Source organism: Ovis aries, chromosome 2, assembly GCF_016772045.2.
Source record: "Ovis aries strain OAR_USU_Benz2616 breed Rambouillet chromosome 2, ARS-UI_Ramb_v3.0, whole genome shotgun sequence".
Lineage (NCBI taxonomy): Eukaryota > Metazoa > Chordata > Mammalia > Artiodactyla > Bovidae > Ovis > Ovis aries.
In genome coordinates this window covers 127,522,839-127,543,856 of record NC_056055.1, presented here as the reverse complement: position 1 = coordinate 127,543,856, position 21,018 = coordinate 127,522,839, and the positions used below count along the sequence as shown (strand labels likewise).

The window sequence follows — 21,018 nt, the reverse complement described above, 5'->3', positions numbered from 1 at the left end:
GACTCTTTGCAACTATGGACGGTAACCTGCCAGGCTCCTCTGTCCATGGGATTCTCCAGGCAAGAATACTGGAGTGGGTTGCCATGCCCTCCTCAAATTGTATTGCAGGGCAGTACTAATAAGCATAATTTCCATCATTTAAAGTGTATCTCCCAGCCAGCTGCCTACCCTCACGAAAAGCAATTTATGAGGTCAAGGATGCTACTTTTCCTGCCAATATCCAAATCTAAATAAGGACAATCAAACAGAAGCTTTTTGTAGGTCACATGTTTCTGGATTTTAACTGTGCAGCTTTGAAAAACAAAAGCCTCTAGTGATACATCGGAAAGCATGATCATAAAATGCTGGTATTTGCATTTGAAAGTGTTTTGTCAAAAAACCAACAGTCATATTCATTAGGGAATTGTGTTATAATTCCTGAAAGAAAGTCACAATTCTAATTCTATAAGAAATTGTTTTTTTATTTTTTCTACTCAAATCATATTTTAAGAGAGATTTTGTGCTTTGATTTATCTTCTTAACTGAAATCCTGCAGTTGTTAAAGCTTAGTGGGAAAAGGTATGTATGTATGTGTGTGTATAGGGGGGATTTAAACCAATTCATAATTTCTGTTCTATCCTGCTTTATCATGTTTTAATCTTTTTTTTGTGGTCCAGCCACCTCCAAATGCCTCTCTTGAATACTTACTGAAACATTTTTTTTCTAGAAAAAGAATTTTCTAATAAAAAATCTCAGAAGTCATCAGTATTTTTAAAGTTTAAAAGAAACTAAATGCTTATTCAATTATCTCTGTTTTACTAATATCCCTAAGGCAAATGCAGTTTTAAAAATTATATGCACATGGCAACAAAAAAATATCCTCAGCTTGCTGCTGTGTCTTACTAAGTGAAAGGGAAAGTTACTCAGTTGTGTCTGACACTTTGAGACCCCATGGACTATACAGCACATGGAATTCTCCAGGCAAGAATACTAGAGTGGGTGGGTAGTCATTTCCTTCTCCAGGGAATCTTCCTAACCCAGGGATTGAACACAGGTCTCCAACATTGCAGGTGGATTCTTTACCAGCTGAGCCACAAGGGAAGCCCCAAACTTCTGGATTGGTTAGCCTATCCTTTCTCCAGGGCATCTTCCCGACCAGGAATCAAACCAGGGTCTCCTGCAGAGCAGGTGGATTCTTTACCAACTGAGCTATCAGGGAAGCCCTGTGTCTTACTAAGTCTATAGGAAATCAAGCCATATCAAGTATTTTTTCCTCTAAAATTTCTTGAGCTGATATTTTAAACATCAAACTAGTTTTAGAAGATACATACAAAGTAATGTTGGGTATAAGCAGTAGAATGATGATAAATAGTTAACCACATATTCACCAGGAAAAAACAAAACTCCTGATTTGTATCATTTGCCAATTTTTATAATATAAATACTCTACTTATAGGCAATTTCAAGCAAACGCCGTTGAAGGCAGAGTTGAGAAAAGATGTAACCATAGTCGACAAACCAATGGGCCTGACAATCCTGACAGCATGTGAGCTTTCATCAAAACCTCCAGGAAGTCTCTAAAATCACCCTCTTATCAGATGTAAATAACAGGATGCAGATGAGAATTGTGCTTAAAGCCAGCCTTTAGAGTCAGCCTGCCAAGACCTAACTCCACTCTTTAAAGTATCCTCTGTGTTATCTTGTATAAGCCATCTAACTTTCCTGTGACTCTCTTTGCTCATATGTAAAATGGTAATAATATAAGTTTTAATCTCATTAGAATTCCTATGATTATTAAATGAAATAGTGCATTAAAGTGCTTAGAGGAGTTTTTGGCATATAGCTATAATAATAGCCTATTAGTAATAAATATTATGGACTATTTTTCTAGAATTTACAATCTAACTATCAGAATATTTTACACATTGTCATCTAAATCTTTCAGGGTTCATTGAAAACCATCCTGCTTGATAACAATACTCTGAGAGGAGCCAGTTATAGAGGGAAGAGCACTAAGAAAGATGTCATACCTTACTTACTAGTCCCAATTTTGCCAGTCTAGGTTTGTGGCCTTTGGCAAACCAGTTTACTTCAGGAGCTTTGGTTCTTTCATTAGTAAAATACAGAAAGTAATGATCACCCTGCCAACTATACAGGACTGTGGTGAGACTACTGTAAGTTAATGAAACTATGAACTCTTCTTGGAAGATGGTACATACGTAGGGTGTTATTATTAACTCGATTTAAAATTCATGATGCCATTGAGGCATTAAAATAAAAGAGTGAGAAGTGTTGTGTCATTTGAGTAAACATTTGGAAATAATGTATTGTTAAGAGCTAGGATGTTTTGTTGTATTGTAAAGATGAAAAAACCCCACATTTGTATCCTGAAGCAGAGAAGCATTTTTTTCTTCCCACAAAAGAGCAAGTTTCAAATGAAAAGGAACTATACTTTGAAATATAACATATGTTTAAACAAATTAAAGATCCTGGGGAACTAAGTTAAAAATATCTATGAAATCATAATTTTCTAGGAAAGGAAATATAAAGGAAAAATTAGTAAATAAAGCACAAAATACTCTGTCAAATTGGATAGTATTATGTCATTACAAGATGAATACTGTAAATTTGCAAATAATTATTAAAGGCAAAATTTCATAAGTTTTGTAAATAAGTATAAAAAATGAAATGTCCAGGACAGATTGAAGAAATTTTAAATTAAGTTCAGTCAACTTCTAAATAAGAAAAAGTACACACAAAAATGAAAGCAAGAAAATTATAGGAAAAATACTTGATTTTTAAAAAAATTTACACACTGAATCTCTGTTCATGTATAAGAATTATATACATTTATGTACATTCAGTGAAAGTTAACTAAAAATCATTCTAAAAGTGTGTCTGTGATTTTTTCTCTCAATTTATGACTTCACACTTGTGCTCTAACAGAGGAATTCTGTTCTGGGGAATAAGAATCTCTGTAGCCTGGTCTTCACCATATCCTTTTCTATCAGTTACCAGTAAAACTTCTTATGGCCTAAAATGTAAATGTTGGTATATGATATGGGAAGATCAGGCTTTCTTGTTGAGGGGAAAAATCAAAATGAAAGTTATGAATAGTATGTTATCTTCTATGAGAGCCAGAGGGAAAATATGAAATAAAAATTTGTAAGAAATCACTGAAAATATTCATAAGAAATTTATGAGTTAGGGAACTTGAGTAGACTAAGAAACAGGTGGATAAAGACTTTCATAAGGTACCATTTTATATTGTTTTGATTTTTGATTTGTGAATTTATTACCTATTAAATAACATTATTGTGTGTGTGTGTGTAAGTCCAGTACACCTCAATCTCACATCTGATTTAACACGTCTCACCTGCCCCATGCTCAGGCCTGACAAGGCAGAGATGCCTGCAGAGGAGACAAGTGTGATGGATTCATCCTCCATGTTTGGTCCCCTATCCTACTCACTATGCAGCTTTTTCTTGTTCAGCAATGTGGTGGGGAAGACAGGGGTCAAAGGGTCTTATAAGACTGGTGGGTTTGTTGTCATCTGTGTGACAAATACTCAAATGCTGGTTACTTTTTCTCTTCTGAGGAGCTTTTGTGCTTCCTGCAGAGACAACACCCTACCCCAACTAGGTATATTGTTCTCTGATATTTATGCTGAATTTTTGATTCCTAGTCTGTCTTTTATATCAACAATCATGCCACGAAGTCTGTTTTTCACCCTCTGAAATCTGTATCTGTTGGACAATACCTTCAAAAGACCTCTCCTCCACCTGCCCCTTGACTTTGAAAAACTCCGCACCGTTTTTGTACTAACATCTGGAAGTACATGTCTCTCTCTCACCAGGATTCCTCTGCAGTTCTCCTTTAGGCCAAGGTTTCTTTACCTCTATGGTAGTAACATTTGGGGCTAGAGAATTCTTTGTTGTGGGGGATTTTCCTGTGCATATTATGATGTTTAGTGGCACTCTTGGCTTCTACCTATCATAGCAGTAGCTAGCCCCCATCAGCCAAACCAAGAGTGTCTCCAGAAATTGCCCAATGACACCTTGAAAGCAAATGGCCTGATTGAGAGCCATAGAACTAAGGTAACAATCCTCTTCAAATGAATTCCCATTTCTGAATCTCCTCACCACTCTGGTATTAACAATTATCAGGCTGGATGATGGAATTTAGGTGATTATCAAATACACATGGGGGACTGCCACTTGGCAAGCCCTTATACAGTGTCTGATAGACACCTCTCATGATAATACATGGACATGTGACACCCATTTTCTCAGAAGGAACTCAACTCTTGAGATAACAGGGAAATTCTTACATCAGTGAATATCAGTGTAAGCCTACATCTATCTCTGATATTTAAAACTCTGGGCCTAAGGACTGTGAGAGCAGGGGGAAAGGAGACTTTAATTTGCTTATTAGTTTATTGACTGACTGTTTTGTATTATTCAAGCATTTAGATTAAAATGTGTATTTTATAAAAGAAAGAATCTTAGTTTTTAATATAGCTACATCAAGAAGAACATTTTATGTTTTAATAAGATTTTGATTTGGGTTTCTTAGCCAAGATCTGAAAGCAGGGTCAAGAAAAAGGGGGAGAAAAGGAGACAAGCAAAAATGTTAAAAGAGCAAGGAGGTTAAAACTTACCTTGTTTCATCAATATAAACTGCTTCCAACACAGATGCTGCATATTCAATATTCTTCTTCAAGTCGACGATGTTAACATCACCTTTTTCCAGCTGCTTCACTAAGCATCTTAGTCTATTTCAAAAAGTAGCCAAAAAAAGAAAAAGAAAGAGATTTATCATGACTATAAGGAAAAGAGTCAATATTAAATATACAAATTGGGTTAAACTTTCAACTTATCTTTCCAGGTTATTAAATAGCAATATTTCCAGGTATATTTGAGGTATAATTAAGATCAATCTTTATCACTTAAACAACTATCAGGAATTATATTCACCTCTCAATAATATTCAGAGAAGGCAATGGCAATCTACTCCAGTACTCTTGCCTGGAAAATCCCATGGACGGAGGAGCCTGGTGGGCTGCAGTCCATGGGATCACTAAGAGTTGGACACAACTGAGCGACTTCACTTTCACTTTTCACTTTCACGCATTGGAGAAGGAAATGGCAACCCACTCCAGTGTTCTTGCCTGGAGAATCCCAGGGACGGGGGAGCCTGGTGGGCTGCCATCTATGGGGTCACACAGAGTCGGACACGACTGAAGTGACTCAGCAGTAGCAGCAGCAGCTCAATAATATTAGGGCTATAGGTTGCAGGTTTATGCACCATATTTCAAGCATAGTTTTTCTGAAAATTCAAACAGTATAGGTATTTTCATAAAAGTATTCCTAATACTAGAATTTGTTCTATGGCTGTTGTGCTTCTTCAGAGTTGGCACTAAGAGATATTTAACAGGTGCTCCTTTGATCACTATTGTATCAATTATTCACTGTTTATAGCAGCAGAAACAAAAATAAAAGGCAAACAATTCAAGAAAATATAATTAAGAAGAGAAAAAAATATATGTATACAAGCTGAGTGTTTTTATTGCAATGAATTTTCAGTTGAGGCAAAACTACAAAATGTTTTCTCATGTTTTTGCCCATAGAATCATGTATCACAACTGTTTGACAAATTTTAAAGCATTTCTGGATTTCTGACTCAGAAACTGTGATGTAATTAATACTGTTGTTTTAAGTCACTACATTTTGGAATAATTTTTTAGGCAGAAATAGATATCTCAGGGAGTGAAATAGTACAAATTACCTCAATAATTTTCTAATACTTTTAGAAATTTCTATACATTAACTATAAACCAAGTGTTTCTGAAGATACTTCCCTTTACTAAAAAGAAAAAGAAATCATGTTCTTTAGTCATTATACACTACAAATAAGCATTGCGAATACAATTCACCCATTTTCCTGTCAGCAGACAGAATTTAATTCCTTGAGAAAAGGTATTTCAGAGAGAATGGAATACATCTACTTTGAGACACTGCCTTAAAGATTGTGTAAGAGATTCTCTGAAAACTTACTTTGAGTGATTTCCAATACCAAGGTTTAGGGTATCAAGACAAGTTAAAAATTTCAGCAATGGTATTTTACATTTCTTCATCCATAAGAAACTTTATTTCTCCACGGAAAAGAGCCATACCTAGCTTAAAACTTCTTACCCAGGCAGCTACAATTGCTTTTTGTATCACATACTTTTGTATGATAAAATATTAGCAGACAACAACATTGCAAAATAATTCCATGTGTCGATAAGTGTCTTGTTTGTCAAGAGTCAGCAAAACAAAATAAAAATCAATGACTAAAACAGGTTACTTAGAAAGGAAAAATTAAGCCTGGCTCTGAGGCTTGTGTAAAATACTGAATATAATATAATGGAGCAACACATAGTGTTTTAGAGAATTTTTGTAATTCTATAATCTAAACATATTGTTCTTAGTATAATTTCCTTTTGTGTAGAAAGTAAAAGAAAAACTTTCATACTTGGAAACAGCTTAAAAATATACCACTCATGTATCCTTAGCACTTTGGGGATAAAAGGGAGCTGCCTCACCTGAAAAAGTCTAAAAAATCTAGCTAATGTCATAAATAATGCTAAATGACTGCATGCTTTCCTTCCAAAATCAGGAACAAGGCTCTGCTCTCACCACAGATATTCATAATTGCACTGGCTCTTTCAGCCAAACCTACAAGGCAAGAATAAAAGGTATTTATATTGGAAGGAAAGAAATAAAACTGTCTTTGTTCACAGATAATGTGATTGTCAAAGTAGCAAATCTGAGGAAATATAGCAAAGAGTTACTAAAAGTGATAAAATGTAATTAATGATTTTAACAAGTTTACAATATAAAAAGATGCAAAAATCAATATCATGCTATACAATAATAATGAACAATCTGAAATTAAAATATAAAACAATACTATTTACAATAGTTCTGCAAAGGTAAAATTCCTAGCCATAAATGTGACAAAGTACGTGCAAGCCCTATACACTGAGAACTATAGAACATCGTTGAAAGGAAAAACGGCAGATCTAAATAAATGGAAAGATACACCCATGCTTATGGATTGAAAGACTCAATATTGTTCTCATGTCATTTCTCCAAAAATTTATTTATAGATTCAATGTAACCCTAGTAAATACCCCGGAAGACTCTCTTGTTATTTGTACATATTGACATGCTGATCCTGAAATTCACATTGAGTTAAGGAGCTAGAATAGTCAAATTTAACAAAACAAAACAAAATTGGGGAATTTACACTACTTCAAGACATAAGCTTTCAAGACATTCTGAAGCTACAGTAGTCAGTACAGTATAAATGGCACAATACACTGTATTATTAGCACCAAGATAATACAATAGATAAATCAATAGATTTATAAAGTTAAAAATAGACCCACAAATATATAGTTAATTTATTTTGGGAAAAGATGAAAAGATAATTTAGAGGAAAAAGGATAAACTTCACAAGTTATGTTGGATAATTAGAATTATCCATGTGTAAAAGGAACTTTGTTCCATACCTGCATCACAGATCTAAATGGATATTCTAAAACTATAAATATAGAAGAAAACATCAGAGAAAATCTTTGTGATCTTGGGTAAGCCAAAGATGTCTTACATATACCTGCAATGAAATAATAAAGCTGAATTTCACCAGTATTAAGAACTTCCAGCCACAGACTGGGAGAAAATATTTGTACATCATTTATCTGATAAAGGATTTTCATAAAACATGTTAAGAACTTGCAAATCTCAATAATAAGATAAATAATTGAATAAAAAATCTGTTAATTATTTTTTTGTACCACCCAAAATGATATATTCATGGCAAACATGAAAAGATGCTCAAAATCAGTAGTCCCCAGAAAAATTCAAATTAAAACAATAATGAAATATAATCACATACTTATTAGAATGACTAAAATTAAAATAACTGATCATACCAAATACTGGCAAAGATGTGAAGCAATATAAACTACCACACTCAACTTCTGGGAATATAAATAAGTACAATCAGTTTGGAAAACAATTGCCCCAAAAGTTAACACGTATCTGTCATATGACTCAACTGTTCTATTTTTTGGTGGAGAGAAGAATAAATATATGTCTTTACAAATACTTGGACATAAATGTTCATAGCAGCTTTATTTGTAATAGACCCAAACTGGAAGCAACCCAAATATTCATCCACAAGTAAAGAGAAAACAAACTGGGCCATATCCATCCAAGAAAGTTCTATTTAGCAATATAATGAATGAACTGTTGATACACACAATGACTGAACAATGACCATGCTGAGTGATATGGGATATATGCATACTGTATGATTCAATTTGTATAAAATTTTTAAATGCAATCTATTCTTATTGAGACAGGAAAAGATCAGAGGTTGCCTGGGAATTAGGAGGTAGAGATCAAGGAAGAGAGGAAGGGAAAGATTACAAAGCAGCTGGAGGAAATTCTGATGGTAATGGAAATGTTAATTTTCTTGATTGTGGTGATGGTTTCATAGGTGCATACATATGTTCATACTTATCAAATTATAAATTATAAAATGAAATATATAATGAGATAGAAAATAGATATATGCAAAATAGATGCTTCTGTTATATATCTTTACTTTTAATCAATTCCATTAAAATACTTAAATTTTTAATATGTAATATCAAAGACATGGAAAAACTCTAAAGCAGCATTAAACTGTTAATGATTTTTCTTCAAAAAGAAAGGCACTAAAAAAAAAAAAAAAGAAAGGCACTAATCTTTGACAATTCATGAGACTTTTAAAATCTGCCTGAATATTATGTACTGAACAGGTTTCGATGTTCTTAGCTTTTTGATGGGACTACTTCCTCACCTTATAAGGATCAGAACACTTAAAAGAAGACAGCAATGAAAATAGAAACCATCTTTGAAAATAATTGATTAGATCTGTTATACAATCAAGCAGTCACAGAAGAAAAGCAATTGCTGCTTTTGAACAAAGAGTACTGAGCTGTAGAAAATGATTGAGTATTTTTATTCAAATATAGAACTGCCGTTTTCCAAATGAAAAAATACACAATGTAAAATGATGTAGTTTTCAGAATCAAGTGCTTCATACACTCTAAACTTAGCTTCTAGGATATTGCTATAAAACCCTATCGTGCAAAAGAACCACTTACATAATAAGGATATTATACTGAAAAATCCCATGTGTCTATGCATGTCTTCATTAATTCTAGGATAAAAATGCCCAGGATATCTCTAACACTGTAAAGCATGAGTGATGTGTATGTTAATAATTTTAACTTAAAAGAGAATTGAAAATAATCATCCTTTTATCAATGTCCCTATTTTTTACATAATTGAAATACAAAAGAGAGAAGGATATGGTTGTAAGAATGCCATACCAAGAAGCAGAAGAGGTAATGCTAAAGGAATATCTATAATGATATTAACATTATCATTAAAATATGGCCACACACAGGAATGCACAAAGACATACAAATTGGGACTGCCAGAACTAGAAGCTGCTATGTCATTTTCAGTAAGTCCTGCTTGCCTCTAATTCTAACATGATTAAAAAATGATGATAAGAAGCCGTTAAATAATGAAGTTTTCTTGTCTATTCTGCCGGTCAATGCTTAGGAAATTAAATTCTAACCTTAGTCGAGAAAGAAAGGCTTATAAATTGAAAGTCTTTTTAAGATACTTTTTTTCACACAAAGGCCAATGTTATAGTTGTAAAATCCCTTGATATCTTTATTTTATAGAATAAATAACTCCCAAAATAATTTGTATCATTGAAAAAATGAGAACTATTGTATGGAAAACATTATTAGCCTTTAAAATATATTTACATTCTACATTTAAAGAAGCAAAATGACTCCAATAAGTGGAGAACATAGAATGGAAAATTGAATTTTTAAATGCAAAGAAAAATATAATTATTCTTCATTTTCTTCCAAATCACATTTTGGGTTAACTATTTATCACTTTACTTCAAGAGTACGTTTTATTACAGAAATGGGCACTGCATAGTTCCCAACATTTTGAAGTATTCCTTTTAAGTACAGCGATGCAAACACTTGAATAGTTAGAAATGCTTTCAAGATCAATTTTGTTCCTCCTTAGAGGCAAAGAACAATAAGATCATATTAACTTTAAAGGGAGAACCAATCATTTATACCTGGTTACTGTCACACTTCTGTATTACTACGGGCTGTATCAACTCAAGGGTTTTCTTTAAAAATTACATACTTAAAAAACTATGTATAATAAATATATATGCAAAAACACATATTTTAAATATATTTAAATAATTGACTATATAGATATTTAAATATATATTTGTAAAAATATAAAATATTTGTAAACTCCATTTTTTATACAGTTCAGTTCAGTTCAGTTCAGTCGCTCTGTCGTGTCCAACTCTTTGCGACCCCATGAATCGCAGCATGCCAAGGCCTCCCTGTCCATCACCAACTCTCGGAGTTCACTCAAACTCTTTTCCATTGGGTCGGTGATGCCATCCAACCATCTCATCCTCTGTCATCCCCTTCTCCTCCTGCTCCCAATCCTTCCCAGCATCAGAGTCTTTTCTAATGAGCCAGCTCTTTGCATCAGGTGGCCAAAGTATTGGAGTTTCAGTTTTAGCATTATTCCTTCCAAAGAAATCCCAGGGCTGATATCCTTGAGAATGGACTGGTTGGATCTCCTTGCAGTCCAAATGACTCTCAAGAGTCTTCTCCAACACCACAGTTCAAAAGCATCAATTCTTTGGCACTCAGCTTTCTTCACAGTCCAACTCTCACATCCATACATGACCACTGGAAAAACCATAGCCTTGACTAGACGGACCTTTGTTGGCAAAGTAATGTCTCTGCTTTTGAATATGCTATCTACGTTGGTCATAATTTTCCTTCCAGGGAGTAAGTGTCTTTTAATTTCATGGCTGCAATCACCATTTGCAGTGATTTTGGAGCCCCCAAAATTAAAGTCTGACAGTTTCCACTATTTCCTCATCTCTTTCCCATGAAGTGATGGGACCAGATGCCATGATCTTTGTTTTCTGAATGTTGAGCTTTAAGCCAACTTTTTCACTCTCCTCTTTCACTTTCATCAAGAGGCTTTTCTGTTCCTCTTCACTTTCTGCCATAAGGGTGGTGTCATCTGCATATCTGAGGTTATTGATATTTCTCCTGGCAATCTTGATTTCAGCTTGTCCTTCCAGCCCAGCATTTCTCATGCTGTACTCTGCATGTAAGTTAAATAAGCAGGGTGACAGTATACAGCCTTGACATACTTCTTTTCCTATTTGGAACCAGTCTGTTGTTCCATGTCCAGTTCTAACTGTTGCTTCCTGACCTGCATATAGGTTTCTCAAGAGGCAGGTCAGGTGGTCTGTATTCTCATCTCTTTCAGAATTTTCCACAGTTTATTGTGATTCACACAGTCAAAGGCTTTGGCATAGTCAATAAAGCAGAAAATAGATATTTTTCTGGAACTCTCTTGCTTTTTCGATGATCCAGTGGATGTTGGCAATTTGATCTCTGGTTCCTCTGCCTTTTCTAAAACCTTGAACCAGCTTGAACATCAGGAAGTTCACGGTTCACATATTGCGGAAGCCTGGCTTGGAGAATTCTGAGCATTACTTTACTAGTGTGTGAGATGAGTGCAATTGTGCAATAGTTTGAGCATTCTTTGGCATTGCCTTTCTTTGGGATTGGAATGAAAACTGACCTTTTCCAGTCCTGTGGCCACTACTGAGTTTTCCAAATTTGCTGGAATATTGAGTGTAGCACTCTCACAGCATCATCTTTCAGGATTTGAAATAGCTCCACTGGAATTCCATTACCTCCACTATTTTTTTTCGTAGTGATGCTTCCTAAGGCCCATTGGACTTCACATTCCAGGATGTCTAGCTCTAGGTGAGTGATCACACCATTGTGATTATCTTGGTCATGAAGATCTTTTTTTGTATAGTTCTTCTGTGTATTTTTGCCACTTCTTCTTAATATCTTCTGCTTCTGTTTGGTCCATACCATTTCTGTCCTTTATTGAGCCCATCTTTGCATGAAATGTTCCCTTGGTATATCTAATTTTCTGGAAGAGATCTCTAGTCTTTGCCATTATATTTCTTGGCATTGATCACTGAAGAAGGCTTTCTTATCTCTTCTTGCTATTCTTTGGAACTCTGCATTCAGATGCTTATATCTTTCCTTTTCTCCTTTGCTCTTTGCTTCTCTTCTTTTCGCAGCTATTTGTAAGGCCTCCTCAGACAGCCATTTTGCTTTTTTGCATTTCTTTTCCATGGGGATGGTCTTGATCCCTGTCTCATGTACAATGCCCCGAACCTCTATCCATAGTTCATCAGGCACTCTATCTATCAGATCTAGTCCCTTAAACCTATTTCTCACTTCCACTGTATAGTCATAAGGGAGTTGATTTAGCTCATGCCTGAATGGTCTAGTGGTTTTCCCTACTTTCTTCAATTTCAGTCTGAATTTGGCAATAAGGAGTTCATGATCTGAGCCACAGTCAGCTCCCAGTCTTTTTTTTTTTTTTTTTTGCTGGCTGTATAGAGCTTCTCTATCTTTGGCTGCAGAGAATATAATCAATCTGATTTTGGTGTTGACCATCTGGTGATGTCCATGTGTAGAGTCTTCTCTTGTGTTGTTGGAAGAGGGTGTTTCCTATGACCAGTGCGTTCTCTTGGCCAAACTCTATTAGTCTTTGTCCTGCTTCATTCTGTACTCGAAGGCCAAATTTGCCTGTTACTCCAGGTGTTTCTTGACTTCCTACTTTTGCATTCCAGTGCCCTATAATGTAAAGGACATCTTTTTTGGGTGTTAGTTCTAGAAGATCTTGTAGGTCTTCATAGACCCATTCAACTTCAGCTTCTTCAGCATTAATGGTTGGGGCATAGACTTGGATAACTGTGATATTGAGTGGTTTGCCTTGGAGATGAACAGAGATCACTCTGTCGTTTTTGAGATTGCATGCAAGTACTGCATTTCAGACTCTTTTGTTGCCCGTGATGGCTACTCCTTTTCTTCTGAGGGATTCCTGCCTTAGAAGTTTTACACAGTAGATATATTTATATATTAAGTAGATAAATATAAGTACGTTTATATTTTATACATATATTTAAATCTATTTGTTCTGATGAAGAAAAAGTAGTGACTCTCACCTACTACTAATAATTTATTTAAACCAGGGAAGAAAGGTTAAAGATAGGGTGCACACATAGCAGACCCACTGAAGGGCCATTTAACATTTTACGTCATTCTCTTGGACCTTGGAAAACACATGCTTAGCACTGAGCTCACTGGCCTCTCTGTGTTAAATGTCTTTCACTTGCCCCTCCAGATCCATCTACTGGGCTCTGCCCTGCTCCTTACCCTGAGGGGGAGAATGCCGAGACCTCAGCAGACTTTGGATTTGGTTTCAGGAAACAGGAGGAAGGGAGGCGTGAAGGCCCTGTTATTCTTTGCTCCTCCCTGGAGAGGCACCCACCACATAAGGTCATTTGTCAAACAACCCTCTCCAGAGTCCCCTCTCAATCTCTCTGTCTCTTTCCAAGTATAACACATCCCTGTAGTCTAATGTTATCAGCCCAGAGGTACTGTGTTATCCTGGTAGTTCCCTACATGGGTATAACAACTTTAAATATTCTTTTTATTAGTTACTCCGCAAATCACCTGTTTTTACTGTGTCAATCTTTTTACCTAACTTCTACCACACTCCCTACAGCACCATCCTCTCATACCAGAGACTTTCAACATAATCCTACTGCAATGTTGGAAAGACTATAGGGCTTTAAAGTCAGTGGGGGCTCACTCAACTTGCATTCACTTTTTCCTGGTATTCCTGGAGAGAAGCAACACCCTAAATGGAGGGTTACTTCCAGTTTTCTGTAGTGATCAGCTTTAGAGTGAGCTCTGCCCATGGAAACTGCACATAACACTGAGGACCAGATGCTTCACAGGAGATGCAGGAGAACCGTGGGACTAAATTGCCACCCTCACACAGGAGGAGCCTGATTCTGGAAAGGAGTATTTATGGGGGTTGGCTGATGCTAGCTGGGTCAGAGAATGTGCGATATCATCTTTTTTTCTTTTATTTAAAGGAAAGAAATAGACAAAAGAAGAATTGTGGTTTGCAGTACAGCCTGATGGACTTAAAAAATGCCTTTATTACTGTTCGCTCCTGAAACATCACTAACATAACATAAACAGACCGAAAACATAGAAGAGGTACAAGAAGAAAGAACAGAAGATAATACAGCAAAGAAAAGCTTACAGTACAGTTTCTGTAAAACAGTGAAATATGGTAACTGACTCAGGAGATACCAAGAAAGATAAACAAAGCAAAGAGCTTTTGATGGGTGATCACTGAGAAAGCAAGATGATTAATATCCACAGAAGCTCAGACTAGCTGAGGAAATAGGGATAGCAAAGATTTTGTAATCCAAGGATCTGTCTTTATGCTCAAAATAAAATGGTGAAAATCTTTTTATAGCTTCGATTCCTTTCTTCACCCCAAGTAGCAGGAGATTATCCTTACCTACTCCTGTAGCAAACCTGGAAGAGACAAGATTGCCAGACTGAAAACAGGGAAATTAAATAAAAATCAGAATATCGAGTGATGATACCTCAGGTTCCTTTCTCCCACCTATTTACAGAATGGAGATTGTGGGATTAGCCACAGGAGAGACCAAAAAGCCCAGACAAATAAAATTTTGAAAACAAAAGTTTGTACTTGTTCTCCCTCCACCTTTCAGTGAAGCCCAGAAGGTGACAAGCACCACCTAAGACAAAGAGATTCTAATCACTTTTCAGACACATTCTTCAATATTAATGGCCTGTCATCAATGAGCAAGCCTTGAAGAAAAACCTCAAACATGAAAGACATTGATATACCTAAATAAAATAGAAACTTAGAGGAAACAGAAATAACATTGAGACAAAAGGAAAACAAAAAAACCACCATCAAAAACTGACCTCATTAGATATTACTTCATACCTGTTAGAATAGCTGTCATAAAGAAGACAACAAATAATAAACGTTGGCAAGAATGTGGAGAAAGAGAACCCTTGTTCACTGATGATGGGAATAGAATTGGTACAGCCACTATGGAAAAGAGTACGGAGGTTTCTGGCTATTTATCTGAATAAAATGAAAACACAAATTTGAAAACATATACACATACCAATGTTTATTGCAGCATTATTTATAATAGCCAAGATATGAAAGTAAGTTAGGTATCCATTAACAGATGAATGGATAAAGAAAATTTGGTTTCACACACACACACACACACACACACACACACACACACACACATAATGGAATGACAAAATTTCATTCTTTCTCATGGCTGAGAACATGAATGAACTTGTAGGGTATTATGTTTAGTGAAATAAGTTGAACAGAGCATGACAAACACTATTTCACTTTTATGTGGAATCTAAAAAATAAATCAATGAATATAACAAAACACAAACAGACTCATCAATAGAGAGAACAAACTATTCTATAAAAACTTTAGATGGTGTATAATCTATAAAATTACTGAATCACTGTGTAGTACACCTGGAACTAATATAACATTGTAAATCAACCATACTTCATTTTATAAAAACAGAAAAGTAAGTGAAGATATTCATCCATGAGAGAAGAATATGCTGTGACTTTTTAAAAATAGAATAAATAATGATGAAAAGGCTCTTAGAATTGAAACTGATGAGTTATACAAAAATGTCCACAGAAGAGGTAGAGGATAAGGTCTAATAACCCATGAAGTAGACATAAAGACAGCAAAATGAATAATTGAATAATAATGATAAAATTAGAATGCTGGTTTTGAAGATCTAGTATCTAGTTAGAAAATTCTAGACATCAGGAATGGAGGAAATTCTCAAAAAAAAAAGGACAATTTTCTAGAATTAAAAATCCCCATTTTGTAAGGGCCCAACTAACCCCTAGCGTCAGTTTCATGAGTATCCAACCTCAGAGACATAGAGGACCTTGCAATTAGGAGAATCTCCCCCTGACCCTCCCCCAGTTTACTGTCACTATTCTGAAATTCTTAATCATTTTTGAACAAGAAGTCCTACACTTTCAACTTGCACTGGGCCCTGTATATTATGTAGCTAGTCCTGGGATCTACCTGCAATTCTATACTCAGTAAAACTATCAATCAGGTTTGAAGAAAGAATAAGGCATTTTCAGATATTCAACGACTCTTAAAAATTTAACTTTCTATGCATTCTATTTCAGGAAGCAACTGGGTGATGCATTTGACCAAAACAAGAACATAGCAAGAACTTTAATACAGAGAAGTGAAAAAGAGAAGCCTCCAAAGGAGATATGTGTGCATCCTAGGAATTAACTAGTCCAGATTGAAGTAGGAGTACAGAAGAAAGGAAGTAGGAGGGATGTCTCTGGGGGTAAAAATGGAACTGATGAACAAAGAAGCTGATGGGATGTTTGGAACTTTGTTCCAACAGATCAGTTGAGCATAAAATTATAAAAATACATTGCTTATGAAATCAAGGAGAAAGAAAAAAAATATACAAGATAAAAGTCATTTGATTGACTCTATTTGATTGAGAAGTGAATAATATTTACAAACCACACTACTAGAAACAGCAGTGATTTTAAAACAAAATGAGATATAATAAAACTCTTTTGAGAAGATGAGACTAGGGAAGTTGAAGTTAATATACAATAGAAATTTCCTCTATTAATATTACAGATGTCACTCGGTAAAGTCTGAAATTGATAAATCAAAAAATAGTAAAGGCATATCATTTGGAAATATGCAGAAGAAAAAAATAGCTAAAATGAACTAAATCATTGAGATTATTTAATTCTAGGAAATTGAATGCTATTTTTTGGTAATAAAAACAGTTTTAATGAAATAATCCCCTGTTAAAGTATAACATCTGATATATCATTCGCAAAACAATAATTGCTCACATTTAACTTAGAAATCAAGTTCATTACTCAGTACTTTTGGAATCACTGACCACAACATATTTAAATGACTGAAATATAGCAAGATGTCAAAATTCATCCTGAATTGCAAGCAAAGACTTTAAAAGGGTACAAAATAATAAAATAGCTCAGTCATGATTTGATGATTATGTTGAAGCCTAGTTGTTCTAGCCTCTTTTAGACACACAGTGAAGCCAAAGGAAAGAAAATAATACATAATAATTAAATATACTCTGTTCATCACATTTTCTAGGCTCATGGACTAAACTGACTGAAAACGGGCACATGCATTTCAGATTTGAGGTAGACAAAGAAAAGGAAATATGTGAAAAACAGAAAGGGAAATATGAGGAAATAGTATAACATATGAGAATAGAGTGAACTATGATGACTGAATTTATTACATATCTTTTGCAAAATCAGAGAAAAGGGAAAAGCATAGTAAGTGGTGCTGTAAAAGTCAAATGAGGATGTGGTTTAGAAAGAATTAAAGTTCGTACAACCTGGGAAAGTTCAAGGGCAGGAGGAGAAGGGGCAAAAAAAGATGAAGTGGTTGGATGACATCACTGACTCAATGGACTTGAGTTTGAGCAAATTCTGGGAGCTAGTGAAAGACAGGGAAGCCTCGTGTGCTGCAGTCTATGGGATCGCAAAGAGCTGGACACAAATTAGTGACTGAACAACAACAAAGTTATTAGACAAGAGGTTGAGCATGGAGAGAACACGATGAATCCGCGGTGCTCCTAAAGCAGTAAGAGACTGGAAACCAGCAAAGTCTACGACTATACTGGCTGCACAAAGCAACTTTAGCATCAGTTCCACCAAAAATAACAAAGGAAAGTTTAAAAGTGTGCTTAGAACATTTATTCCTAATTAATGCAGTACTTATACCAAAATGCTTCAAAAATACACTACCAGAGAAGGAAAATCATATTAAAATAGATCTTTAAAGAAATACGCCTGTGAAAATATGAAACTATGGAGGGAAAAGTCAACATGGAATTTTTCCAATTACAATAAATCATAAACATCAGAAAACCTAAGAAGCAGAAATATTTCCATGGCAAATACAGTTAAAATCCTATCAGCAAGCAGAGAAATAGAGAAACCCTCCTGTTAATCTTATCACCCAGAAATAGGAAAATTGGGGTCAATTAAAGCAGAGTGTCTTGAAAGAGCAATCTTTCATTGGGATGAAATTGGTGACATATTAATAATAAGTGACCAAACTGACTTTCAACAAATTGATTGAGAAGATGTCTTTTACTGAAAAGGTTTCTGTATGTATTAGATAAAATCATTTTATCCTAATTTGAATGATTTTCTCTTCCTGCTGCTAAGTCACTTCAGTCGTGTCCGACTCTGTGCAACCCCATAGACGGCAGCCCACCAGGCTCCTCTGTCCCTGGGATTTTCCAGGCAAGAACACTGGAGTGGGTTGCCATTTCTTTCTCCAGTACATGAAAGTGAAAAGTGAAAGTGAACTTGCTCAGTGGTGTCCGACCCTCAGTGACCCCATGGACTGCAGCCTTCCAGGCTCCTCTGTCCATGGGATTTTCTCTTTCTATCCCTCCCCAAATCCCTCCCTCTTTTCCTGTCCCTAATACTCCCACTTACTACTCTCCTTCCCTTCTCCCTGCCGATCTCACCCACCTCTATATTGTATATGAACACTCTGGATTTCAAGACACTACTAAAATTGGAGGACACATAGTCCTGTTTGATTTTGCAGAATCTTCCCTGCCTCCATAGAAATGTAACATTCATATACATAATCTCTCAGGATCATTGGAAAAAACTCTTTCCTTCTGAGATCTCAGGAACGCTACATTGACATTGACGGAGTCAGTCTGAGAATGCACCATCATTAGTTTAAACTACTGGGTCCCAAATGTAGCACAGCTTAACAATAGGAACATTACCTGGTGGCCTCAGTGGTAAAGAATCTGCCTCAAATACAAGATAAGGGTTTGATCCCACAGTTGGGAAGGTCCCCTGGTGAAGGAAATGGTAACCCACTTGACTATTTTTGCTAGGAGAATCCCATGGATAGAGGATGGGCAGGAAGTGATGATCAAACCATCCCCAAAACCAGAAATGCAAAAAGACAAGATGATTGTCTGAGAAGGCCTTACAAATAGCTGAGAAAAGAAGAGAAGGGAAAGGTAGAGAAAAGGAAAAATATATCCATCTGAATGCGAAGTTCCAAAGAACAGCAAGGAGAGATAAGAAAGCTTTCCTAAGTGATCAATTCAAAGAAATAGAGGAAAACAATAGAATGGGAAAGACTAAAGATCTCTTCATTAAAATGAGAGATACTAAGGGAACATTTCATGCAAAGATGGGCACAATAAAGGACGGAAATGGTATGGACCAAACAGAAGCAGCAGATATTAAGAAGAGGTGGCAAGAATGCACAGAAGAACTATACAAAAAATGACTCAGATAACCACAATGGTGTGATCACTCACCTTGAGCTATATATCCTGGAGTTCAAAGTCAAGTGGGCCTTAGGAAGCATAACTAAACACAAAGCTAGTTGAGGTGATGGAATTACAGTTGAACTATTTCAAATCCTAAAAGATGATGCTGTGAAAGTGCTGCACTCAATATGCCAGTAAATTTAGAAAATTCAGCAGTGACCACAGGACTGGAAAAGGTCAGTTTTCATTCCAATCCCAAGGAAAGGCAATGCCAAAGAATGCTCAAATTACTGCACAATTACACCCATCTCACACGCTAGCAAAGTAATGCTCAAAATTCTCCAAGTCAGGATTCAACAGCATGTGAACCGAGAACTTCCAGATGTTCAAGCTGAATTTAGAAAAGGCAGAGGAACCAGAGATCAAACTGCCAACATCCGTTGGATCATAAAAAAAGGAAGAAAATTCCATAAAAACATCTACTTCTGCTTCATTGAGTATACTAAAGCCTTTGACTGTGGATGAAAAGAAACTGTGGAAAATCCTTAAAGAGATGGGAATACCAAACCACCTTAACTGCCTCCTGAGAAATTAGTATACAGGTCAAGAAGCAACAGTTCAAACCAGACATAGAACAATGGACTGGTTCCAAATTGGAAAGGAGTACATCAAGGCTGTATACTGCACCTTGCTTGTTTAACTTCTATGCAGAGAGCATCATGTGAAATGTCAGACTGGATGAAGCACAAGCTGGAATCAAGACTGCAGGGAAAAATATCAATAACCTCAGATATGCAGATGACACCACCCTTATGGCAGAAAGTGAAGAGGAACTGAAAAGCCTCTAGATGAAAGTGAAAGAGGAGAGTGAAAAAGTTGGCTTAAAATTCAACATTCAAAAAATGAAGATCATAACATCTGGTCCCATCACTTAATGGGAATAGTTGGCGATACAATGGAAATAGTGACAGACTTTATTTTCTTGGGCTCCAAAATCACTGCGGATGGTGATTGCAGCCATGAAATTAAAAGACACTTGCTCCTTGGAAGAAAAGCTAAGACAAATCTAGACAGCCAGTTAAAAACAGAGACATTACTTTACTGACAAATGTCCATCTAGTCAAAGCTATGGTTTTTTCCAGTAGTCATGTAGGATATGAGAGTTGGATCATAAGGAAAGTTGAGCACCAAAGAACTGATGCTTTTGAACTGTGGTGTGGAGAAGACTCTTGAGAGTCCCTTGGACTGCAAGGAGTCAAACCAGTCAATCCTGAAGGAAATCAGTCCTGAATATTCATTGGAAGGACTGATGCTGAAGCTGAAACTCCAATACTTTGGCCACCCGATACGAAGAACTACTCATTTGAAAAGACCCTGAGGCTGGGAAAGATTGAAGGCAGGAGGAGAAGGGGATGACAGAGGATGAGCTGGTTGGATGGCATCACCGACTTGATGGACATGAGTTTGAGCTAGCTCAGGGAGATGGTGATGGACAGGAAAGCCTGGTGTGCTGCAGTCCATGGGGTTGTAAAAAGTTGGAGACGACTGAGTGACTGAACTGAACCGAACAATAGGAATAAAAAGTGAAATAC

At 35.9% G+C, this 21,018-nt stretch overlaps 1 protein-coding gene across 6 annotated transcripts in view; it reads right to left on the bottom strand.

The window, feature by feature from the left end:
• Positions 1-21,018, bottom strand: part of PDE1A (phosphodiesterase 1A) — a 401,628-nt gene that overhangs the window by 116,916 nt on the left and 263,694 nt on the right. For all 6 annotated transcript variants that reach the window (XM_060409673.1, XM_060409672.1, XM_042243653.2 and 3 more), the window contains one exon: positions 4,640-4,753. In XM_060409673.1, coding sequence (XP_060265656.1) covers positions 4,640-4,753 — 114 coding nt within the window. The remainder of the gene's footprint in view (positions 1-4,639; positions 4,754-21,018) is intronic.